The sequence below is a fragment of the Hibiscus syriacus genome, unplaced genomic scaffold (assembly GCF_006381635.1).
Source record: "Hibiscus syriacus cultivar Baekdansim isolate YM2019G1 unplaced genomic scaffold, ASM638163v2 tig00013680_pilon, whole genome shotgun sequence".
Taxonomy (NCBI): Eukaryota; Viridiplantae; Streptophyta; class Magnoliopsida; order Malvales; family Malvaceae; genus Hibiscus; species Hibiscus syriacus.
The window spans coordinates 619,227-645,279 of NW_024062306.1; the positions used below are offsets into that span (position 1 = coordinate 619,227).

A 26,053-nucleotide genomic window follows, 5' to 3' on the forward strand; every position below is an offset into this window, starting at 1 on the left:
GTGTCTTACCAATCTTTGCAAAACTGACTTTCTTTTATTTGCCAAAGATGTAATCCTCGCATAGTCTGACATCTACATTCTTTAGATCCGACAGCTTCCCTTTTGACAAAAGTGTCTTCATCCCTTTCTCGCTCATATGGCCAAGCCTTTGGTGCCATAAGTTTGATTTTCCATCAACATCTGCTACTGCAATGATATTCTCTAAGTTTGAGGTTACATAGAGAGTACCAGTCTTCTTACCACGAGCAATGACGAGTGCTCCTTTTATAATCTTCCATTCACAGTCTGAAAAGATTGTACTATAACCTTCTCCATCAAGCTGTCCTACGGAAATCAAATTTCTTTTTAGGCCAGGAATATGTCTCACACCTTTCAGCGTCCAGGTGGTCTGATTTGGCAGCTTTAGTCGGATGTCTCCTCTTCAGACGATCTTCAAGGTTTCATCATCAGGTAGATGAACCTTCCCAAAATCACCACTGACATAGTTCTCCATGATTTCTCGGCATGGGGTGGAGTGGAAAGATGCCCCTGAATCCAAGATCCATGATTCAATCGGACTGTTGACGCTTAGAATCATGGCATCACCTGTCTCCTCTGTCATGTTGGTAGATTCCTGTACGCCGGTATTTTTCTTCGGTGCTCGGCAATCTCTTTTAAAGTGACCCTTCTTGCCACAGTTATAACAGGTAAAATATTTCTTCCCCGTTCTTGATTTTTCCCTTCTGGATTTAGATCTGCCACGATTTGAATTTCTTTCTCAAGTTCTCTATCTGTACTCAGTGTGCAAGACTGAGGAGGTTGATGCTTCACCCGATTCTCTCCGTCGAATTTCTTCGCTCAGTACCAGATCCCGAACATCGTCGAATTTTAATTTGTTATTTCCCGACGAGCTGCTTACTGCTGTAACAGTAGCATTCCAACTGTCTGGTAGAGATGATAAGAGAATTAAAGCTCGAACTTCATCATCGAATTTAATTTCCACGGAACTCAACTGGGTTGTGATTGTGTTGAGTTCATTTAGGTGTTGAGCCACTGATGCTCTTTCCGCCATCCGCAAATTGAATAATCGCCTCATCAAGTGAACTTTGTTTGAGGATGATGGCTTCTCATACATACTGGAGAGAGCCGCCATAAAACCCGTCGTGGTCTTTTCCTTTACTATGTTGAAAGCAACATTGCGGGACAACGTCAGTCAGATAACTCCGAGGGCTTGTCTGTCGAGAATAGCTCAGTCTTCATTCTTCATGCCCTCTGGTTGCTTTCCTGAGAGAGGTTGATATAGATTTTTCTAGTACATAAAATCTTCAATCTGTATCTTTCAAATGCCAAAGTCCGCACCATCGAACTTTTCAATTTTCACATTCCCTTCGTCTGCAATCATCGCTCCCACTCAAATCTGGCTTCGTTTGGATCGTTTCTGACAATTCTTGCGAACCACCGTGTATTAGAACACCTCCGTCGACAAATTCGTATCGCCGACAAAATTTTTACTATTCACATAATTCACTATTCATATTAATAGTAATGAATAGTAACCTCGCAAAAATTGACAAAATTTACAACCAAAAACTCTGATTACCAATTGTTGGAAAATAAACGAGTAAACAAGTAATTTCCCTATAATCAGATTAGTAAGAATGCGAAATAAAAGCGGAAAATAATACCCAAAAATTGATAACGGAGTTCAGTCAATTGTGCTTACGTCTCCGGACTGCTGCAGATCTTTTACTAAGAGAGAAAATTTATAGGTATTTACAAAACACTCACTACTCACAAGAAACTCTATAGTATTGGGAGAGAAATGATTTGGGATTTGAGATGATTTTGAAGCTAAATGAGCTAGGGTATTTATAGTTGAAACTTAAGGACTAATCTTTAAAAATACCCTAAAGTGCAATGACTAAAGTGAATTTACACATTCCTATTTTCAACAAACATCTACTAATCTTTACCAAACTTTAAAAAATATTTTTCAAAATTGGTTGCCAAACTTTGAAACTAACTTTTAACAGCAACCACACCTATATCTAATTTGCAACCTCCATCAGTTTTCAACTTCCACCATTCCCCTGGGGGAGGTCGCCATTGTTGTTGTTATTCGTGCTGTAATCCTCCTTTTATCGATCATAGTTGATGAAGATTTAACGCATTAAAGCTTCCATTTGGAGTCGTATAACCGATTGCAACACGCTCTCAATCTCAATAATTTCTGGGTCGAATATGAACTTGTTTCGACGAACCCAATTACTCCATATAATTGATCCAAAGCCAAGGCCCCACTCCCCTCGTCGTCTCGGGAAATGGCCTGGTTCTTGCAGTTTGGTTCATATCCACTTATCTTTTGGCATTGAGCAAAATTCATTGATCTTCTCTGGTTTAATTAGTTTGCTCCAAGTTGTTCTTGCTATGAAGCTCTCTCGGAATATATGAGACGATGTTTCCTTAATAGCACCACAACAGCTACAGCATGAATTGTCCGAGAAGTGTCTCGTGGTTCGTTCTACATTTTTCATTAAACGGTCTTTGCAAATGTACCAAAGTAAACATCGAATCCTCGACAGGCCTCTATAACAATCGATGGTTTTCCTCACTGGTGATGCCGTGTTCCCTGTGAACACTTTTTAACGTGAACTTTCCTTTCTCTTCCATCTCCATACTGGTGTTCCCTCCATCATTGTTGATAATATCCTTTAAAGGAAAATTCATGAAAGACGAGAACTTATTCATCAAAGTAAAGAATAAATTTCTTGAGTTTAAATGATTTATCAAATTTAGGATTTTTTTTCAGATTCCATATACTTTTAGAATTAATGTTAAGATAAAGATCATTAGAAAAAAACCTAGTTTATTTGAGAGTAAAAAATTTATTCTGTCTTATGTGAATTGAAAGTAAAAAAATAATATGCTTACTATTTCAATTCCATGTAAAATAATTGTTTATAAGATTGAATAATGAATTGATTTAACTTAAAACTGTTTACGGATTTAAACTACAAAATCCCAGATAGAATTAAAAACAAAAACTGTCAAATATACTTCACGACCAAAATTGGAGTGTTTTGCCAGAAAAGAACTCAGTCCCTTAGATGTTCATAAAAATCTGTGATCATATTCACAAATCATTACAGGTCTGTTATAACTCATCACCGTTCTCCGGATAGCAAAACACTGACCAAAAACCAAATCATTAGAAATATAGTTGCCCAATCGTACTCCCTAAAACAGAATTAAAAAGAATCAGGGAGAAAATAGAAATTAAGCAACACGATGAATTTCGCTTCAAGGGAACGAGTCATATGGGAACAGATTGAATCCACACTGACCAGATAGCGAAGCTTCAAGAAATAGATACCAAGCGACAGGCTTTTTTCTGAATCAAAATTGAATCTCTAGCTCCAAAACCAAACGAACCACAGAAAACAATAAAGAAACCCTAGGGTTTGATTACAAGGGAGAGGGAGAGGGGATAAATTATATAGTGGAAGCGTTGGAGAGATCTGACGGTGGAGGTGAGTCTTTCATAGGATGGACGGCTTGTGTTCGCCTTGAGTTTCGGTTACCCTAATTACGGCTGCGGTTACCCAAAACATTTTATTTTTTGGGTTTTCTGCTGTCAAGTTACTTTAATTTGGGCCTGTAAATTCTTTGTACATAAAAGCCCGTTGTTTTACAAATGGGCTATTGACATATTAGCACAACCATGCATGTATTTGCTAAGTTTTTATGGTTATTGAACTTGACATCCCTAAATTATAGTCTCTGTTTCAAATTGGCCCTCCAAAATTTTAAATATTGTCTCTCTTATCTTAAAATTTACAAGGTCTGTTTTTTTATTTAACAGGTCGATTAAAGTTGTTTATGAATAATACATACTTATTCTTTTTAATAGAAGATAGTTTTTGTTAAAAATATAAAATATTCCAATTACAATGAAGGCACACAATGCTTAGCAAAGAATAAAACCAACAGCCTGCATAGGCTGAATAGTTGAACTATCATCGCACAAAAATCCTACAACTGCAGTAGGTGGTGTGAGATAAGATCTGAAACCAAAAGGTAAGCTCAATGTCAACTTAGACATGTCATCGGCCACTCTATTACACTCACGGGAGGTGTGTCTAAAAACTACATTCCACGAGCAATACACAAGTGCAGCAACATGGGGAGACAGTGAAGAAATACCTCGTATACCTGGTTTTTGTTTTAGAACCTCGAGCACATCCATACAATCCATTTCAACAATAACTTTTTTCCAATTCTTGTCACGAGCAATGCGAAGACCCTCGTAAATGCCCTGTAATTCAGCATCAGGAATCGAGCAAATTTCAATGGCCTTTGAGAAACCGATAATCCATTCCCCAAGATGGTTACGAAGAAGACCTCCCCAAGTAGTCAGCCTGGAGTCACTTCGCTTAAGCACAATCCGTGTTCAATTTCACCCAACCTTTAGGTGGCGGTTCCCACTTAATATTCAGATCGACGCGAGTTGCCCGACCAGTTAAACAGATTGTTCTTGATTCAAAAGCCCGAATTGCTTGAGTGACCAGAATATTATTTTAACAATTTAACCTGTATTCTGCGCAACACCTAAGCTAATCCCCAAAGAGGGATTTAAAACCAGAATCAGATATTTATGATTGTGGGTCCCAAGCCTAATCAGCAACTACTCAGATCCTGATCTAATCCACTTTCTCAACTAACAAACATCATCCACTGGCCAACTGTTTTCACAATTTATGATGAGCACACTCCTCACGCGTTTCCATGGACCGTGCTTTTCACTCTTCTCTTTACCTTTTTATCGTGTGAATTGTATTTGTTCCTAACTTCCTATTATATAATAAAAGTTAACCAAAAACGTTTACTGCTCGACTTTCCACATATTTCTCAATTTGAAAAAAATGTTTTTTATTAAAATATAACGTGTGTGAACTTTTATATGTGGATAAAAGTTCGACACTTAGGTGTTGTTTGTTTTTGCAGAGGTAAAATGTCTGCAGTCTACAGATCACATCTGCAGGCATCTGCAGCAAAAGAGGTAGACCAAAAGTCTGCAGTCTGCAAGAAAAAGACTGTTTGTTTTTTAACGTCTGCAGACTGCTAAAATAAACTTAAATATAAATAAAATGGTTTTTAAACTTAAAAGAGTTTGCAATACTGAAATTTAAATAATCCATACAACTACAATAATAATTTTTTTAAAATAAATCAATCTATATTTTGCATTAATTGCTCAGCAATTTCATCTCGTAACTGAGTCATATATTCTCGATCCGCTGCAGAACCATATCCTTCAGGCTCGTCTTCATCATCAGCAACGTCTTTGAAGAGGTTGGAAGAGTTTTGAAGACACAAGGTCACGTCTGCGCCAAGAAGAGGATGTGCAGCCTGCGAAGCCCAATATCTGCGCGTAGTCTGCGCGGAGCAGACATAAGAGCTTTGAAGACTTTTTTTTAGAAAAACAAACGCCACCTTAATCTACAAGTTAAAAAAAGAGATAACATTTACAACTCCCTAGTTTTTCAAAGACTAAGCTAGAACAAATCCTATTTACAAAAAGAATAAAATATGTAAACAATAAAATATCTTAAAGGAAGATGTTTACAAATATTAAGCTCGCTAAAAACACTAATATTTAAGAGAGAGGAAAATAAGAGTTAAAGAGTTTTTCTCTTGATATCTATTGCTTGGATAGGGGTTGTGTAACTTCTTCAAGTGTCCTCAACTTGTTTTCATATGTTGAAAATAGTTTGTGGCCATTTCAAGCCGTTGGGAATGTTTTTGAGTCGTTAGGGATTAATTTTCTACAAAATAAAACTGCCCCAAGATAGGGAGTATCGACACTCCTTTATTGAGTATCGGTACTACCTTTGTAATTTTTAAATAAACTAGTTGTTAAAGACCGTTGGGATTGACCAATATCGATACTATGCTTCATAGTATCAATACCACTGTGTAAAGTAGTATCGGTGCCCCTTGAGTATCGGTACCCCTTGAGTATCGGTACTTATTATGCATTCCGAAATTTGAGCAATTTGGAAAACAATTGATAGTATCGATATTACCTAGAGAGTATCGATACTTCTCTTACCTGTGGTATCGGTACCACATCAACAACATCGGTATTGTTCATATAGTATCAATACTGTAAGAACAGTATGGGTACTACGTACCCAGAAAAATTGTTTTGTGCTCAAATTCTAGTTTAATGAACTTTGAATTATTTTTTTAAAACTTTTAACAAATTCAATCAAGTCCAAAAAACATTTTTGCCTTAATTTGTTATATCAAAATATTATAAAACATATTTCAACAATCACTTTAATGTGTCTCCAAACTATGATTATTATTTTAAATTTGTTCTTAAACTTTTCAATATATCAATTTCATCCCCAAACTATGACTCTCATTCTAAATTAGTCCCCAAACTTTTGAATCTTTTAATTTCATCTCTAAACTCATCCAAATATGTAATTAGTTTCAAGTATTGTTTAACATAAAAAAAATTCAAACATATAATAATATAATTTGACCTAGCGATTTTATTAACAAATGATGTTAATATTTTATTAGTATATATGTATAGTTTGAGATTAATTGAAATATTCAAAAAATTTGGGGACCAATTTATAACGAAAGTCATAGTTTGAGGATGAAAATTAAATGTTCAAAAGATTAAGGACTAATTTAGAATAATAGTTATAATTTAAGGATACGATTGAAACCTTTAAAAGTTTAATAAGTAATATAAAATAAGAGTCATAATTTAAGCATGTGTGATACAATTAACTTTTTTAAAATTAATATAATTATAAGGATGCGTTTAACTAACATTTTAACGGAGATATGAGCAGTAATGAAGACTGCATCATATATTTATTTGGGTTAATTACCTTATTCGTACATGAAGTATATCAAATTTCAGTTTCATACATAATGTTTAATTTTTTTATTTCATATATGGTGTTTTATGTTGTTAACGGGTTCATCCATTTATGTTACAGAAGATGACAATGAACTCTATGACCACTAACAAACTGACACATGACAATTAAAAAAATATTTTTTTAAAAAAAAGAAATCTTTCATTCTATTTTTTAGTTTTCCTCTAACTGGCGCAAGATCCCAACTAGGCCAGCGACGACAGTCTAAGAAGGTAACGACGGTGAGCGAACGAACTCGACTGAATTTAATAACTTAGGGATTCCGGCAGTGGTGGCTGTGAGGCTGATGGATGACGAAAAACATAGATGATGAACTTATTTTCGATGAACCTTCAAAGCGTTTTCCATAAAGATCAACGACGATTCACAACAAATGACCGATAGGATTCTGGTTGCGGTGGCAAGGCACTCCCAGTAATGATGGCGATGACAATCACTGACCAATGACAGCAGAGATCGGCGACAAGGAACTTGAATGGTCTCTCACGAATTTTCGATGAATAACGGATGAACATAGGTAACCAACGGTCGAGGTTTGATTGCAGGACGACGACGATGCCAACAAAGGCGACGATGCACACCACAGACGACCTGAGAAGGTTGAACGACGATGGATAACGGTTTGAATGGTTGAATATGAAAGGCTATTTTTTTAAAATATTAAAATACATTTTTTAAGTGCGACGTAACATTTTGTTAGTGATCATATGATTCTATGTCATCTTCTATGACAGAAATGGGTAAACCCGTTAACGACATAAAATACTATGTATGAAATCAAGAATTTAAAACATTATGTATGAAACTGAGAATTTGATATATTTCATGTATTAATAGGGTAATTAACCCATTTTATTTTAAATTATAAAAGGAATAACATTTAGTTTTACAATTTAAGAACTTAAATCTCAAGTTTCGTTTAATTACAACTATATTATTCTATTCTAAGGAAAAGATTGTGAAATCATGTTTAAATAATATTATATTTTAAATAAATAACCATTTATTGTCTTTGTTATATGGTTGATTTTGATCTATGATTTTCTCTTTATCTATATATCTACATTAAATTAATAATAAGTTATGATTTTAAATATTAAAATTATATGAATCAAGTATGTGTATAATAATAAAAGACATTATTTTAATCTTGATAGATATTTAATCTCGATTTAATTTTAAACAACCTTTCTCTTTATGAAAAACACATATTAAAATTATGATATTTTTCTTTTTTATTTAGTAAATGAATTTTTTACTTAAGACATTTAAATTTTGTAAAAATAAGGGTAAAGTATAGTAATGGTCACTGAACTTTTCTAATTCTTTCATTTAGGTCCCCAAACTTTTAAAACTTTCAATACAGTCTCCCAACATTTAGTTTGTTTGCAATATGGTACCCCAACATTTAGTCCGTTTTCAATATGGTCCCTACGTAACTGTTGGGGGACCATATTGCAAACGGAATAAATGTTGGAGGATTGTATTACAAGTGTTAAAAGTTGGGGACCTAAATGAAAGCTTTAGAAAAGTTCAGTGAACATTACTATACTTTACCCTTTTTTTAAAATCATCATTACCGATAAATTTTAATTTTATTTTGGTCATCTACCGTTAAACAAATTAACGAATAGCTAATGTGACAATTTTTTTTCCAATGATGATGTAGTATCACCGGGTGACCAAAATACAATTACTTTTTGAAATCAAAACGTAACATTAGCGCCTATTTTGAGCAAAAGATACATAAGGGCATCAAATTCCTAAAATGCCAGTCACGAAGATTGTTCATTTCATGTTGAAATCATACATAATTGCCAAAAACCGAGTTCTTTTCTATGATAAAAACTGCGTTTGCTCCACTTAATTAACACATTGGCTATTCAAACAGAATGAAACTGGAACATAGAAGATAACTCTATCGCGTTGGGAAAACGGTGCCAGCAGGAACTCTCAAGGCACCGATTCATAGCCAAAGAAAAACGAACAGATTCATCTCCATCACCAAACAAAACATATAGAAGAACAATAGAGAAAAAAGGCACCTGGTTTTGAGAAGGGACTTATCTGGGATGGAAATTAATGAATAAGAGAGAAGAATATTGAGTCTACGGGACTTTCCCGAAGCTGAAAATAAAATCCTACCCGCCATTTCAATATTTATCTTCTCCACTCTCGGCTTAGTCTCAGATTTTGGGTTTGCCTTTATAAGCTATGAACCGGTTTAATACCGGCCCACACGCACGGCGGTTTAATCAAAGAGACCAACACCAACCAACCACCGTTGTCTAATAGTGTTATATAAAATTATATAACTATTTTTTACAAGAGAATATATGTTCAAATATATTCTCAATCATTCATTTAGCATCGCTCACACCCTTGTCATTTAGGATGCACGAGTCTAGGACTCAGTGGCATATCCAGAAATTTTTTTGAGAATGGACCTATATACTAATAACATAAATTTTTCGCATAGGGTGGACACAAATAAAATTTCAGCGTTGACAACTTGAATAAAATGAACTACTAATATAAATAAATTTATATTTCAGAGGGACACATGCCCACCTTAGACAAAACCTACATATGCCACTGTCAAAACCTCAAGAAACAACAACAATTCCTTTACCACCGAAGTTGTTGAGTTATGAAAATTCCTATAGATAAATATTGAAGATTAATGTTGGAAATCAAATTGTTTATGAAAGTTCCTTTTGCTTCTTTTATTCATACATTAGCAAAAATTCTTTTTTTATCCGTGATTATTTCGAAAGAATATTGTACATAAAATTTTGATGCCTATTTTACGGTGTAACCACCATAATAATAATTATCTTTTAACTATATATCATTGGTTTAGTTAGATCAATTTTAAAACTTAAATATGAATCAATCAAATTCAATTTAATAAAAGATGAAAATAACTAATGGAATTGAATTATTTAATTTCAATTCATTGGTTGAGTTTTTCCCAAATCAAAATAACTCATACTTGTAATGTGATCATATTTTTGTTCCCAAATTGGTTGATTTAACCTGGTAATAAGAACAATAGAGAAGGTTGAATTGAGTCATGATTAGAAAAATAGTTCATGACCATTTAATTAAATAAAGGGTAAAGTATAGTAATTGTCACTGAATTTTTCTAAAGCTTTCATTTAGGTCCCCTCAACTTTTAAAACTTGCAAAATGGTCCCCAATATTTAGTCCGTTTGCAATATGGTCCCCAACATTTATTCCGTTTACAATATGGTCCCAACGTAACTGTTGGGGACCATATTACAAACGGAATAAATGTTGGGGGATTATATTGCAAGTTTTAAAAGTTGGGGGACCTAAATGAAAGTTTTAGAAAAGTTTAGTGACCATTACTATACTTTACCCTAAAAATAATTTTGAAATAAAAACTACTATTGAAATATAATAGAGCAGTAGTACGTCCGTGATACGAATTATTATTGGCGCTTGAGATGGAAAACATTAATTCCAACCCGAAATATTCAATTCCAATATTACCCTTAGGGGGTGTTTGGTTCACGGATTTTTGCATTACTGAGAGGAATCTTTTTTTCCGGGTTAAAATACCCATGTTTAGATAGACCACATTCCCAAGCGAAGGTAAAACTTCAATACCAACAGTAATTCTTTTGTTCTGTTTTACTGGGAATGTTAGTCCCACATCTCCCTTAGGTATTTGTTTATTCCTGTCTCTGTTGGCTAAAATACCCTTCTCCAGTAAGCTTGATTCTGCGAAGGAAAAGTCTTCTTCGATTTGGTGAGAGAAGCTCCCAGAGTATAATTCCTCTTCCGATTTCAAAGATCACATTGTTCGTATCAGTTATAGAAGATCATCAAATTAGCATAAATGATATCAACAACAAGAACCTCAACCCAAGGCAGCTACAGTTGTTCGTTAAAATTCTAAATGGCGGGACTCTGTCACTCCAATTCCGACCCCTCAAACCCAAGTCGGTGATGTCAAGCACCGAATTTATGAAATTACCAAAATCCCTATCAACCTCCAGTGCCTAATTAGCGACCATTAAGTCAATGACGATTCGGAGATTTCCCACTCCAACGCCACCCTCAATCTCTTCCTCCAGCTTATTGGTGGCAATAGAGGTTTCAAGAGGATGAGGAACAGAGGAGGTTGGAGAAGATCGCAGAAGACTTTATTAAGAAGAAAGCAAAAACTGGGAAAAAAGAGTTGGAGATGGAGAGGCTGAGAAGTATGTGGCAAAGTATAGGGAGCAATCAGCGAGGTGTGTGGCGGTTGTTGAAGAGTCCGTTAGGGTAGCAAGCCAAAATGGAAAGCGGAAAGTGGTGCCAGGAGGAGTTGACCCCAAAAAATTGAAGATTTGGTAAGTTTTTAAGATCATTTAATTTGCTGGTAATTTAGGTTGGTATTAATGTTTTGATCATTTATTCGTTTTGTTTGATCATTTAGGATGGGAAAAGGAAAGTGGATGAGAGTGATAGTGATAGCGATGATAGTGGTGTGGATGAAGAAGAGAATGAGAAATTTGTAGTTTTAAACAATGGGAATCATTCTGATTCTAGCAAGGGAACCGAGGGGAGTTTTGGTTTGGTTTCGTGGGGAATCAGGATATGGAATTTTTAGGTGGAGCCTCAAGTGAGACTGGCTCTGAGGAAGAGAAAGAGGTTGTTCTGCAACAAAACTCAAAATCTTGTGGTGAAGATGCTCCTACCATGGTTGAAGCAGATGCCATTGCTGGAAGTGAAGCAGCTCAAGCTGATGGGATGCTGGAATATATGGAACTAAAACGGAAGATCCAGTGGAAATATTTGGTTAAAATTCCAGTGTTCTACTTGCAGAAAATGGAGGAGTTGGAAGTGAACTAAATAATGAGGTCAATTGCTCTTCTAAACTGGAATCAGAAGTTCAAAAAGAAACAGTAGTTTTAAATGCTAACATTATAGAACCAAAAAAGCCATTGAACTTTAACGACTTCAATTATTCATAAGAGATGGAGGTATGGTTGAACACTTGAACTTCTTTACCTTTTCCTTAGCTTAATACTAATAAATATCAATACCATTGATACATCGTTAGAAAAAATATTGCTTTCAACTAACTCAATGATTGCATACCTAGATGATATAGGATATTCAACGGTTTGTAGTTGTAATTTTATCAAATGGTTTCCTTTAGCGCAAGTAAATTTGGCCATAGTTATTTGATGTTATTTTAGCTTTGTCTTAATGTTCTTGTGTACAAAGTTATTGGACCAGACAAATTGAATAATTCAAGAAAATATATCATGGAGTGAAATTTAAAATCAGCATATAAATTGAATTGTCATGGGCCTCGTGGTGATGCAGTTGCTTTTATAATGCTTAACGATGATACATCATTAATTGTTTTTCTCATTTCTAAAGGTTCTTGGATTGGAGCGGCTGAACTCTGAACTGCATGAACGCAAGCTTAAATGTGGTAGTACATTGCAAGAGCGAGCTGCCAGTCTTTTCTTGCTAAAGTTTACCCCTTTTGATAAGCTTCCAAAGAAGTTGCTTGCAAAGAAATGAAACAACCATGTAGTAGGGTGAGGCTTCATATAACGACATAAGTGTATTGCTAAGGAGTATTCTTTTTATCAAACCAAGAAATGTGTATATTTCTCTTGTCATGTTTAATACTGTATGATTTGGTTCTTGTAAGGTGAAGCCCTGTTAGGTAAAATAAAGTTCTCCTGACCTAAACTGAATGTTTGGATTTGCGGAATGATAAATGTTCTAACATTGATGTGCATCATTGATCTTAAGTGTTTATCTTTTATAAGAGTAGCCTCATCTTTTATATTTTACTTCTCCTGGCCTAAACTGAATGTTTAGATTTGTGGAATGATAAATGTTATAACATTGATGTGCATCATTGATCTGCTTAAGTGTTTCTTATCTTTTATAAGAGTAACCTCAGCTTTTATTGTCATTCTTTTTCACTTAAATCCACCAACTTTAATCATATGAATTATGGTTCTTACGTGTTTGAAGCACTTGGCTACGTGTATCACTTGACAATATATTTCTTATTTTACAAAATATACACTTGGATTTGTTGATACAAATTTAGGTAAGGAATAATAAAATGGGATAAGAAAATTGGTGGTCTCTTAGGTCTTAATCCTAAGGCATTCCTTGCTTTATTAATGTTTTGGTTGGATGTAAAAAAAATTGTTTGTTAGAATTGAAAAATGAAACTTTGTTTTGTAAAATACACATTTTAATCTAACCTGTATTTTTCTCATATTTCTTCTCATCTCCCCTCTAAAATTTGAACACAAATATAATAATGTCATAATACTAACTTACTCCATTTTAAACAACTCTCTTTAATTATATGCAATATACATATGCGGATTTTCTCATATAATTTTTCGTATGTAAGTAAAATTTGTAATATTATTTAGTAAATTAAATATATTTAAATTTATATAATATATTTATAATGTTCACTCTTAAAAAATAATGGATTTTGAAGATAAAATATAGATGATAGTATAAAAAGAGTTCATTGGTTGACATGAATAAAGAATTTGCTTATTAGTTAAATGTTCATCTAATAAAGTCATCTTTGTACATTTTGGTAGTAGTAAAATGGTTCATCTATTAAAATGTTCATATGCTTATTTACTTAAATGTTGATGTAAATTTTAATATATTTTTAGATAAATTATGTAAAATTTAATATTAATTAAAATTAAAATAATACATGATATATTTACTCTTTTATTCTACCCATTTATCTTTTAAATTTTATAAAAATTATATAAATTTTATTAAAAATCATATATATATATTAAAAATAATAAAGTAATATATTTTTGAATAATAAAGTAATATATTTTTGAATAATTTTTATATAAATATTTTCATTTAAATATTTATAATTCCACTTGTTAAAAAATATAGAACAAGGACAATTTCATAAAATATACATTCCAGTAATGTTTATTCTTTCAACCAAACACTGTAATCTTACATTCCTACCAAACAAACCAAACACAATAATGTAACATTCTCAGTAATGTAACATTCTCAGTAATGTAACATTTCCAGTAATGTAACATTCACAGTAATGTAACATTCCCAGTAATGTAACATTCCCAGTAATGTAACATTCCCAGTAATGTAACATTCCAGTAATGTAACATTCCCAATAATGTGTTAGGTAATGTTACATTCCGGTAATTCTATTCTCAGAGGTAATCTTATATTCCGTGAACCAAACGCACCCTTAAAGGGAACCTCTAATTCTGCATTTAAACTCCAAAAGTTATGCACTTAAATATAATTTCATAAACACTTTTTCACATTTGTTTTCCTGCCTGCCACTGCTCTTCCTTTTTTTTTTTTTGATAACGAAGGACCTTCCAAAGTTAGGTTAAAGAATCCGACCCTACAAGATAATCTTCGAAGAGGTTCAGCTCAAATAACCCACCATTCTATCCCTCATTTTTTTCTAGGATTCTCAATCAGCACGATTCGAGCCTAGAACATGAGACCAGTTCATAATCTCAATGGGCCAAGCCTGCGGTGGTTTGCTCTTCCCTTTGTATGATCTATAAAACCACAGCGGAAAAATCTTACTCTTAACTCGGAGTACGGAACCCAACTCACTCTACTTTCTAAGCCGAGTCAGCATCGTCAATTTACTGATTCGAATCAAAGGCTTATCTGAGTTAGTATTATCCTAATATAAGATCGGAGATTTAAAGCGCGTTATTCCGGGTAAGTTATCAAGAAAAATTCGCAGATATAGAAGGCAGATTCTAATTATAGTTATTAATGATTCAATACACTGTAACATCTCCATCATCTGTTTGATTAATTGCCTCACATGCCACGCTCTTGCTTGTATCTGATTCAGTTCGTTTCAAATTCATCCATATAAATTGCTATGACTCCCCCCCAAAAAAAATTGATTCAAAGGAAACATTCGTTTTTGGGTCCTTTGTTTTTCTTTTCTTTTCCCTCCTTTCATTAATTTGTTCAACGTTTGTTAATTTCTCGGGGGATTCAGCGTGAAAGAGAAATGGAAGGTGTATGTGAGACGAAGCTATGCACAACCGAATTGGATTCTGTTGAATTTGCAAACCAAAATGATTGTTTGATGGAGATTGGATTAGGGAATTATGGGTAATTTTTCATTTTCTTTGCTTTTTTTTTAAATTAATCTACTGGTTTTGCCTTGTTCATCAAGTTCCTGTTTGATTGATTGTTTTATGATATATTTCTTTTCTATTTTCAATTAATCTGTGCATACGATTAGGTGCTCGCATTATAGAAGAAGATGTAAGATTAGAGCACCCTGTTGCGGTGAGATTTTTTGTTGCAGACATTGCCATAATGAAGCTAAGGTATGGCCGGATATGTTCCTTTCTTTTTATTTTTAGAAGCGTTCATAATATTAGCTTTTAGCTGATCCTGGTTTATGTTTTCTGGAAAAATCTATAAATAGAATTCCATGGAATCTAATCCTCTTCATCGACATGACATTCCTCGCCATGAAGTCGAAAAGGTTTGTCTTCCTTTTCTTTTGTTGGTGGTAGAATGTCTATTTTCTGTTATTCACTGCAATAATTTGGATTCCAAGTATAATATTGGCTTGTTATACTTATAGATACTTGGAAGAGAGAGCTGTAGAAGATTAATTAATGACATAAATGTGAACCACTTCGATTTTGATAATTGGCCCATAAAGCTGACATTACTCTGCCTTTTTCTTTCCCCCTTTTATTTTCATGTCTGTTTGAGTGAAAATTAAAAAGCAAGTGCATAACTACAAATATATGAAGAATGAAACAAAATTGATAACTAAAATGGAAGTTTCTTGTGTGGGTAATCTGTGGTTTTTTTAACTATATGTTATAAATATCTTTGCTTGGTGACTTGTATTCTATCACCAATAATGTAATTCAAATTGATTAAAAAGCTCATAATCATATTTCCTTTCGTTTGTCAATTTCAGGTCATTTGCTCCCTATGTGACTCAGAACAAGACGTGAGTGATCCACCACCAAACATTGAGATTGAAACAATGTACTTATTTATTAAATCCAAAACCGAATTGCAGTTATTATAATCGTTTCTTTTATCCTTTCAGGTCCAACAGTATTGCATCAATTGTGGAGTCTGTATGGGAAAGTACTTTTGTGCTAAATGCAAATTCTTCGACGATGATGTAAGTCCTTTTTTCCATTCTTTGCTGACTCGTAATATGAATTTTGGCTTGAAAATCTGCAAATGATTGCTTATATGGTAAACTGTTGCATTGTTCAGGTTTCCAAAAGCCAATACCACTGTGATGAATGTGGCATATGCAGGTAAATTTTCAAGTTTACTTTCAAACCCATAATCACTGCTGAAACCATATTCCCAATCAAATCCACCATATATTTCGATGATTTCTTGTCATATCTCATAATCTCTGCTGTCTGTTTTGCAGAACTGGCGGTGAGGAAAACTTCTTTCATTGCAGCAAATGCGGTGAGTGAAAGTGGATAATGTTTTGGTCAAAACAAAATGAAATGCAGTCCCTCTCTTTCCTTTTTTCTTCTTTCTCCACCTAGCATTTATTTGGAGTTGCTGCCACAGGATGCTGCTATTCAAAAATTATGAGGGAAGTACATTGTTGCATTGAGAGAGTAATGCACCACAATTGCCCTGTTTGCTTCGAGGTAAACAAAAAAGCATAATTGCCACTTCCGTATCATATAAAGCTAATGTGGGGAGGAAAAGGTGTTTTTGAGTGAGATGACATGTTCCATATTTTGCAGTATCTTTTCAACACGATGAAAGATGTAACAGTTTTACCTTGCGGACACACGATGCATTTGGCATGTTTGAGAGAGATGGAGCAACATTATAGGTAAGCAATGTTACTCTATTGATTTAATCAATGATTATATTTCCTAATTTTATATCATCCTATTTTCCTTAGCAAATTCTAATCTACTTCCCTATACCCCAGGTACTCTTGTCCTGTCTGCTCAAAGTCTATCTGCGATATGTCGAAACTGTGGAGAAAGCTTGACAAGGAGGTACTTATAGAGCTTGTGGCAATGTTGTTTCTTCTCCAACTGATGACAAGCATGTGTTCATAAATGTAACTCTTTCCCTGGATCCTGACTTTGTCATCTTACATTTCAATGTAGATTGCCTCAACCCCAATGCCTGCAATATACCAAAATAAGATGGTATGGATTCTATGCAACGATTGTGGAGCCACTTCGAACGTACAGTTCCATGTCGTGGCACATAAATGCCCGAATTGCGAGTCCTACAACACGAAACAGACACGTGGAGGCCCCGTTACTGCTTCGTGCTCGACGGGAATGTCTGAGATGGTGAGATGATCGCAGTTTGAACAGTGTTAGATTGGGACAGATAAATGATTTTTCCATTAAATTTCTTCTTAACTTGATGGTCTTTGTCAATGCATTGTGAATACAGTCTGAATACAGGCAGGACAGAAAGCTTGCATGTATTTGAATTCAAATGTTGTTGTTAAGTCTAGTTATTAACTCTAGCTTCCTTTCATTCTTTCATGTGTTGTGGAGTCTATGGTCCTTCAGGGTTGGATATTAATATCTAAACCAACATAATCTTTTAAAAATTGAAACCATTTGTATGTTGAATCAAATCATGTATATTCATATATAAACCAATAAATACTATGCATACAAATCTCACATCAATGTATAAAAAAAAATCAATAAAATTAAATCTCTCATTTAGGAGAATCTAATCTTGATCTAAAAGGCTTAATCTTGATAGCAGGACGAAAATGAAGGTGTTTGGGTGGAAAGTCTGAATAGAAAATAGACGAAGAAGAAAGAAATTAGAGATCGATAGTGATTGAAAAATGAGGTAGTTATACATTGTTTTTAATAAAATAATATATAAATCATTTAGTAATTTATAGAAGTTAATTTTAATATAACATAAAAGGAAAAGAATTAACTAACTTTTAAATAAATGGTAAAATGGTCTTTGGGAGCTTATAAGGTTTGTTCCTCATCCAATTAATACTTTTTAACTTCAAAATCAAAGTTATATAATTTTAATAAAATTCATTTAGTCCAAGATTTCTATATGTTTTATAATTTCATAAAAGGTACTTTTTAACTTTAATAAAATCTTTTTTTTCCTTTTAAAAACTGTTTCATTTTCGAAATTATGTTTGATAACCAATTTATATTATTTTAAGATGTTACAAATATCCCTCCCTAAAAATAATTTTATCCTCGAAATTACATGAATTGAACAAGTGCAGGTATTGACGTATCTTTACATCCTCGGATTCTTACGTAGCTTCCTTGTTTTGTGGTTTTGCCACAAAACCTCAACGAATGACACTTTTTTATTATGCAATTATATTCTCTCTCGAGCTAAGACTTCAATTGACTCTGTTTTATATGTAACATAAGGTTGAACATCAATCTCCTCTAACTGAATAATATAAGACATAACTGATTGATACTTGTATAACATAGAAACACGAAACACATCATGGATACGCTCAAGTTTAACCAAAAAAAATGATGATATGTTACCATATCAACTCTATTTAGTACCTCGTAAGAACCAAAGAATCTTACACTAAGTTTACAATTTCGACCAAAACGTAATATCTTTTTTCAAGACGATACTTTCAAAAGGACCCTATTATTAATTTGAAACTTAAGGTTTTGACATTTTAAATCAACATATGATTTCTGACGATCAAATATCGCTTTCAACCTCTCACAAATCAACTTAACCTTATTTTTTGTTTCTTTAATCAAGTTTGAACCAACAATTCAATTCTCGTTCATCTTCGTCGAGTATAATAGTGCTCTACACTTATGCCCATATAAAACATTAAAAGGAGGAATCATAATACTCAAGTGTTGGAAATATGGACTGCAAAATCACATCGTTAGCAATAATAATTCAAAAGTTGAAATCGTAAATCGTGTCGTGGTAAAAATCATTGCCTTAGAAACAAATTCATTTGGTATGTGTAATCGCTCCAATAGGCGGATCGTCCCCCGAGGTTAACACGGTCGCTCCAAATTTTGTATACCCGAAATCGGAGTGGATTGCTGGAGGTATTGTACTTCTGATAGGAAAGTATAGAGATAACAACTTTAGAAACACTAAGAGAGTGAACAGTGAGTTGAGAAGTTGAATTTAACTCTTTGTTTTTAGGCTAAAATAGGGGTATTATTGTCCAACAAAAAATCATATTAATATCTGATTTTAATTATGGAATTAAACCCTATTATAACCGTTAAAACATCCTGATGAATCTAACTCAAAAATAGTCCATGTTCATTGCTTTTAGAGAGAAATTCCACACGAATTTTCTCTAAAAAGATGAGTTGAGACGATGGCGGCGTGTAAAAGTCCCCTTGTTTTCTATCACTCAACAAGGGAGTGGAAAATGTAAACCTTAAATACACATTCTTAATAGGTTTCCAACTCTATGTGGGATTGAGCATTACCAACAACTAGAGACTATTATTATATGCAAAATGAGTTAAAGGAAAATACTTCTCTTAATTATCATCGAACTCTATAATATACACTTAAAGCATGTCCACCAGAACCTAAATAACATCGGACACACAAGGCTCTAATGGAAACTCAAAATACTATCTGATTAACTTACTGAATTTTCTTCTCCAAAAATTGATAATCCAACTTTTTATCCTTAATTTGTTGCGATAAGGTCGACTTAAATTACAAATATGCTATCAAACCACCACTAGACACGCTCAATCTTGCAATCATTGCTTGCAACATAATAAGAGTTATATTTCTTCAAATTCTCTTCAGATATTTTTTACTTTGGTCAAGATTTTTATCTCATTCTTGCTTTAGAGTGTGAAGATCCAACTGCGTTGCGATGTGTTGAGATGTTCTTCTCCAATGTCTAAGTTGCTAAGGACTAGCTATTATTTTATCTAAAATTTAACATATTTGATGTGAACAGAATAAAAAATGACCAATATGATAGTTTTTTTTCTTTCAAAAAAAATAGAAGATAATAAAGATCACCTGAACTGTGCTGAGAAAGTGTAAAAGCCCGTGCATCCTTTAATTGTTTATAGTTAATGTGAGAGAGACATGCAATTCTCTTACATCATTGAACCATAACAGATCTTTTGTTACTGAAATTGCAAGTTTTCAGTGACACGGCATCATCAATATTCAGCACCATAAATGTCTACTTAAAAATAAAACCAGTGCTTTGTCTACTGGAATGGAGTCCAAGGGATTCATTACTTATCACATGTTTCCAACCAACATTTATCATTTCAATTACTGGCTAAAATTGTATGCCAGGTTTGAATGGAGAAGATTTTATTAGTTAATTATTGAATAGATTGTAATTATATTAATTATTTCTTCATCACATGAATTTGTATTTTGTGTTTAAAGAGTATGGCCATAAACAAATATGAGTTAAGTTTGAGTATTATTGAACTTGACTTGATTTAAAATATTTAAAGTTTCATTCAATTCGACTCGAAAGTTCGCGAGCTTGAAATTTTCAAATTTAACTCGAAAGCTCACGAATTTCAAGCTCGACTCAAAATTAAAAATTGAAGCTTGACTAAAACTCCAAAAAACTTAAACTAAAAATATTCTAAGACTTAGCTCTATTGAAGCTCAAACTCGAACTTGGTTCAAGCTCAAACTCAAATTTAAACATAAACCATAAGTACATGAAAATATTATATTGTATTTTTTTTATAAAAAAAATATCATATAAATATTAAAATTATTAATAATTTAATTTTAAAATTAAAAATTAAAAATTTAATATATTATCTTTCGAACTACTTGCGATCTTTTCGAGTTCAATGTCAAATAAATCATTTTAAGCTTGCTAAGAACTCAAATCAAACTAATTAGATTGAACTTTAACTGAATCAGACTCGAATAACTTATAAAATATCTAATTTAATTTACAACCTTATTAAATAATGTTCTATGACAAGTGACTCAGTCCCCAAGGGTTTGTTTCGTCCCCAACTTTTTGAAGTCATTTCAAAAAGCAAACAGAAAAAGAAGGGGGGAAAGTTGGTTTAATTTTAATTCTAGACCTCCACTTTTACTAAAACCAGAGTCTAGGCAGGTAGGTCCCTCTCATTTTTCATTCTCCCCACCTATGCAATATAACTCTGCTTCACTCATGTCGTATGAAATTTTGGATTTTGGGTCTATCCACTCATTTTGTTCCCGAAATCATCCACTTTTGTCGGCTTATTCATAAAACAATCGGCTGGTTTTCTTATCTTCCGCTATTTCTTTCCATCTTTCGACAAATTCAAACCTTACCTTCATCTCCTTGTTACTGATCAAATGGGCAACTGTGAAACTTACACTATATCTGTTTAAAACATCAACTGGTCCCCTCAATCCTTGCATTGAAGATTGTTAGATTATTTTGGTCATCAATCTGCTAAATTCAAAAGACACTTTTAACAAAAGTGACAACGACGCCCCCATAGAAGAAAAACATCAACATGCATGAAGCTCGAAAGTAGAGCCATCTCACTCAACAAAGCTACGGTTTTCAAATCAACTTTTTGCTTTGACCTTTCACTCAAAAACAATCATACAAACAAAAAAGGCTCTTATTCTCAGTCTCAACCTGAAAGTGAACAACATAGGAGTCTAAGCACCCAACACTGTCCCTCATTCAAGACCAATATTCCCTTTGAACGTGTCTAAACAAAATATATCGGATAAAAATGTGCGAAATCAGTGCAGTTTTTGTATCTTTTGAGAGCAACGAACAGTTACTTGTGGTAAAAGTGCAATAAAGAAAGCAAAAAGGATGATGAATTAATGATACTGCAACTGTAGTTAACATAAAGGCGGGATCTAATATAAGAAAGCTGAACCAAAAATTTACTCCTTCCATCAGGAGCCATATTATCCACCTTTATCTTTCTTTTTTGTAGCTTTCCAGATATACAGAATCATCAAATTTGACCCCGCCAATATTATCTAACATTAAAACATTTGAAATTCAAAACCAATATTGAATTACATTGAACGGGATTTCTCAAAAAGGATCCAAGGCCTTCATTTTACCTTTAACATGCTGCTCCTCCACTAGGAGCAACCAACAGTATCACAAGGCATCTTGGATTGGATTATAACCCGAGCTCCTGAAGCAAGCCTGTTGAGGGAAATCACCAGTTTGTCAACCAATATGAAGCAAGAAACATCACACGTAAAAACAATTTTTGATCTTCCACCTTGAAAGTTATAATGGAGGAATTCATACTTAACTTTCTTCAATTTTTATCACCTGCTCCTCTTCTCTGAATGAATCCAACCTTTTTGATTGCTTTTGATTAACAACTGGCTCAGTTATTCTTCTACTGCTACCAGCAGATGTGCTACTCGATACAGTGTGTGGGTTGTCAATCCCGTCAGAGGAGTTTCTTGGTTTATCAGAAATAGGAGATCTCATTGACTCGCTCCTTGGCTGCTTGCTTAGTGAAGCTTTGATGGAGCGGGGGATGCATTTTGTGAGTCCTGAATTTGTCTCTTCTTTGTCTTCAGCTGATTCTAGCTCCTTACAAGACCTATAATTTAACTTAGTTTCATGGGCTTATCATGAGCTACAAAATAAACGTAGCTGAAGCTACATTATACATATGAAACAAAGCACACTTCATTCTTAAAGAAGCCTAAACCAATCAATCTATGATCCCAGTTCTAATCATAGTTATTACCTCAACTAAGAAATTTGTTTTGACATCAAAGAAGATGCATCGTAAATAGAACAAAAGAAGAATCTTATATGGAGGGGGGCCTTTATATGTCAGGCATCCTAAATAGAACAAAAGAAGAATTCCGTTGCCATGAAAAATATCTCCACATGATTGAAGCACAAAAGAATGAAGTTTAATGCATGGGCTTTGCTACATTCATAGGCATTCAGACTCTACAATACGAAAGGTCTAAAAGATCTGATCTGAAGCACTTGAATTGAATCTTATTGTGCTAAGCTCTTAGTTGTTTTGAACTATGTTCGCATTGCCCTGCTCTAGTACTGGAGTAGTTTCAACTGTAAACAATTATGTGCACATTTGACCTTTAAAATGCTTTGTATTTAGTATCAAAGTAATTCATTCATTAAATACCCTAGTAAAATAACAAAAATAGAATGAAACACAAGCTTACCTTTCATCATTATATGAAGAAGACCGTTTCAGAGTGGCATGTCCTTCTGCTTCTTGTTTGAGCATTTTTGTCTCAATCAAGCTACCACTGAAATATTCTTTGTCTTCCAATTTCAGGCCCATCAACCTCGGATTCTCTGATAAGCAGTCAAGCTCTCCCAACATGATTGAATTAGAGAACAATGGTGATGAAAATTTCGAATGAGAAAACCTAGGCTTGTAGATTGGAACAAGGCCAAAACTATGATCTTTCACAGATATCGACCCACATGAGATCAACTGCATCAACATGCTTGTTGCCTTGAGCCTAGCATTGGTTGGCATTCGGATATCTTCCTCTTCAAGAATCCTAAAACTATTGATTTTACTTGCATCTGCTCGGATTAAAGATTCCAATGTTTCAGTTTTCCCTCCAGTAGATGATGCACTAGAAGTGGATGGTGGAGAAACTGGATTCCTGCATATCTCTGAATTATCTTTTACACAAGGGTTAGGGACCTGGTTCTGGAAATTCACATTGCCAACGGGTTCTAATGACCCGCCATCAGTTGAAACACCCCTTATACATGTTTCCCGTGTCTTAGGTCTGTCTGTGTTTTCCTCAGTCTGTGTTGAAGCATCCGCTAATCCATCACTCCTACAAACCTTATACTCCGTCAAACTAAGGGAACAACCCCAAGAAAAATTCTTTCCATATCTAGACTCCGGTGACCCACCAGAGGAGCCAGGAGTTGGACGGTTAACTGGAGAACAGAGTTCATCATCCTTAGAATTTTTTGTTCTCTTCTCATTCATACTGGAAGACGACGAAGAATCATCTTGGCTTCTAGAAGAAGATTGTGGTTCAGGTAATTGCTTCAGACTCTGCAATTTACTGCTATTCTCAACTGGACTAAGGCGATCTGAACACGAAAAATCACTAGCATTAATTCTTTAGGCTTACATTTCCTTTTTCTCCCCCTATTAAAACTAATATGAGTAAATCATAAAATGATATTAACCTGAGTTAGATTCTTCAAATAATTCGGAGCCCTTAAGAACGTATTCGTTTCCATGTGCAGGAAGTATTAAATCATCTTCAGAAAGATCATGCCATACAAATCCATTCCTATAGCTTCTGCAACAATTAATACTTCAAAAACTACGTTTTAAAGGATTGTCTCTCTATTAATTTCCCACGGTTTCTCAGCAACCAACCAGCATTTAATATTTTGCATGTCAGTTTTTAAAAATCTTTTTGTTACCTCTTGCAAGACCAAGAATACAAGGATGCCATTCCTCTGCCTCTAAGATTATTAAGCCTCTCAATCACATCTACACAGAATCAAAAAGATTCAATCAAGATTTTTTTAAAAAAAATTTATGAACAAATTTAGAAGTTTAATTAAAATTACCTCTCAAATGGAGTCCATCAGAAGAAGAGAGAGGAACTTCGATGAAATGCGGATGCTCGAGCTGGCGATTTCTACAGAGATAATAAACAACCGGAACCTTCCGGTTATGCTGATAGTACTTGGGCGATTTCTCAGTCCAAACTTTAGCTCTCTCCGGACTCACTTGCCTATATTTCTTCATTCTCGTCTCCATTTCCGATCCAAACATCGGTTTCAAAAGCCTTAAAACCAAACAGCATTAAATCTCTAAATCAATTTTTTTAAAAACTCATCGAGTTTTGCTTCTTTTCTGTAAATCAGATCTGTGACATAATCAACCAAACAAAGGAGAGAGAAAACAAAGGGTTTGTAAGACTGAAAATGGGGAATGAAAATATAGAAAATGCGTAACGGAGAAGGAAAGAAAGGAGACAGTTGCCTTCTTGTAAAAAGAAGAGGGAAAGAGGGAATCAGTTTTTCGTTTTTTTTTTACGGAGGGGAAAGCGACGGAAGGGGAAATGTGGGAATTAATGCCAAAAATTGTTGATTGTATGGTAGTTGAAAAAGGAGAAAGTGAAATGGGAAGAAAAGGGGAGGGGTGAAGCCTGAGGGAGAGGACTCGGGTTCTTTGGCTGCTTTCGACTGTTTTTGGCCGATTCTTGGCAGTTTGACTGTGTGAAGTTTACTTTTCTTCCGTTTTTTTATCGGAGCTTTTGGCTTTGTTCGGTCAGGCACACTAGCGAGAAAACGAGCTCCTTTTATATTATCGGAGACGATAGAGTTAAGTAGTTGATCAACATCTTTAATATTATTTTAGAGACTGTCAAGATGTCAGACGAGTTGAGAGAGTCTACGGTGATACCAATCTATAAGAATAAAGGAGATCCCCAACGTTGTGATAACTACATAGGTATTAAACTACTCAGTCATACCATGAAGCTAGGGAAAGAGTGATAGAGGCTAGGTTGAGACAGATTACTAGGGTTTCGGAAAATCAATTTGGCTTTATGACAAGCAGGTCTACTACGGAGGCGATTCATCTACTTCGACGGCTTATGGAGAAATATAGGAAAAAATAGAGATCTTCACATGGCATTTATTGACCTTGAGAAGGCGTATGATAGCGTTCCCCGCGATACGATCTGGAAGATCTTGGAAACGAGACGGATCCCAACTGCTTATATCCGGGCGATTCGGGATATGTACTGTAGATCTACTACTTACGTCAGGACTACAGTTGGCGACACCGAGGCTTTCCCGGTGGAAATCGGACTCCACCAGGGGTCAGCTCTTAGCCCTTACATCTTCGCCTTGATTATAGATGAAATCTATTATGCGACATCAGACGGTGTTCCATGGTATATGCTTTTCGCTGACGACATTGTCTTAGTTGCTGAAACAAAACCTGAGCTAAATAGTAGACTGGCTACCTGGAAGACTGTTTTTGAAGAAAAAAGTCTAAGGATCAATATTGAAAAGACAGAGTATTTATGTTCAAACTTCAGTGGGAACCAAAACG

At 34.3% G+C, this 26,053-nt stretch overlaps 2 protein-coding genes, 1 non-coding gene and 1 pseudogene across 3 annotated transcripts; 2 read left to right on the forward strand and 2 right to left on the reverse strand.

The window, feature by feature from the left end:
- Nucleotides 1-3,068: 3,068 nt before the first annotated feature.
- Nucleotides 3,069-3,154, reverse strand: LOC120206340. Its single transcript, XR_005524101.1, has one exon. It is a non-coding gene; the product is annotated as a small nucleolar RNA SNORD25 (small nucleolar RNA).
- A 4,400-nt stretch (nt 3,155-7,554) lies between these two features.
- On the forward strand, nt 7,555-12,638 carry LOC120206294 (annotated as a pseudogene).
- A 2,241-nt stretch (nt 12,639-14,879) lies between these two features.
- On the forward strand, nt 14,880-17,323 carry LOC120206278 (E3 ubiquitin-protein ligase RZFP34-like). The gene is made up of 11 exons (XM_039205979.1): nt 14,880-15,104; nt 15,238-15,325; nt 15,427-15,486; nt 15,937-15,969; nt 16,072-16,149; nt 16,248-16,291; nt 16,414-16,454; nt 16,563-16,645; nt 16,745-16,836; nt 16,939-17,008; nt 17,123-17,323. Exons 1-11 carry the CDS (start codon nt 15,001-15,003, stop codon nt 17,321-17,323), a joined length of 894 nt encoding a protein of 297 aa, XP_039061910.1. The 5' UTR covers nt 14,880-15,000.
- Nucleotides 17,324-21,740: 4,417 nt separating this feature from the next.
- On the reverse strand, nt 21,741-24,999 carry LOC120206321 (protein UPSTREAM OF FLC-like). Its single transcript, XM_039206008.1, has 6 exons — nt 24,556-24,999; nt 24,406-24,475; nt 24,163-24,278; nt 23,163-24,063; nt 22,262-22,561; nt 21,741-22,149 (listed from the first exon to the last, which is right to left on the reverse strand). The coding sequence occupies exons 1-6, from the start codon at nt 24,761-24,763 to the stop codon at nt 22,083-22,085; spliced, it is 1,662 nt and encodes a 553-aa protein (XP_039061939.1). The 5' UTR covers nt 24,764-24,999; the 3' UTR covers nt 21,741-22,082.
- Nucleotides 25,000-26,053: the final 1,054 nt, after the last annotated feature.

Bases quoted from the DNA above. Each gene is read 5' to 3' on its own strand.
- LOC120206278 (XM_039205979.1), top strand. From the start codon at position 15,001: ATGGAAGGTGTATGTGAGACGAAGCTATGCACAACCGAATTGGATTCT. The intron at 15,487-15,936 runs GTTTGTCTTCCT...TGTCAATTTCAG, and splicing joins CTCGCCATGAAGTCGAAAAG to GTCATTTGCTCCCTATGTGA. The intron at 17,009-17,122 runs GTACTTATAGAG...ATTTCAATGTAG, and splicing joins GGAGAAAGCTTGACAAGGAG to ATTGCCTCAACCCCAATGCC.
- LOC120206321 (XM_039206008.1), bottom strand. From the start codon at position 24,763: ATGTTTGGATCGGAAATGGAGACGAGAATGAAGAAATATAGGCAAGTG. The intron at 24,279-24,405 runs GTAACAAAAAGA...TAATTGTTGCAG, and splicing joins TATTCTTGGTCTTGCAAGAG to AAGCTATAGGAATGGATTTG. The intron at 24,064-24,162 runs GTTAATATCATT...TTTCGTGTTCAG, and splicing joins ATTTGAAGAATCTAACTCAG to ATCGCCTTAGTCCAGTTGAG.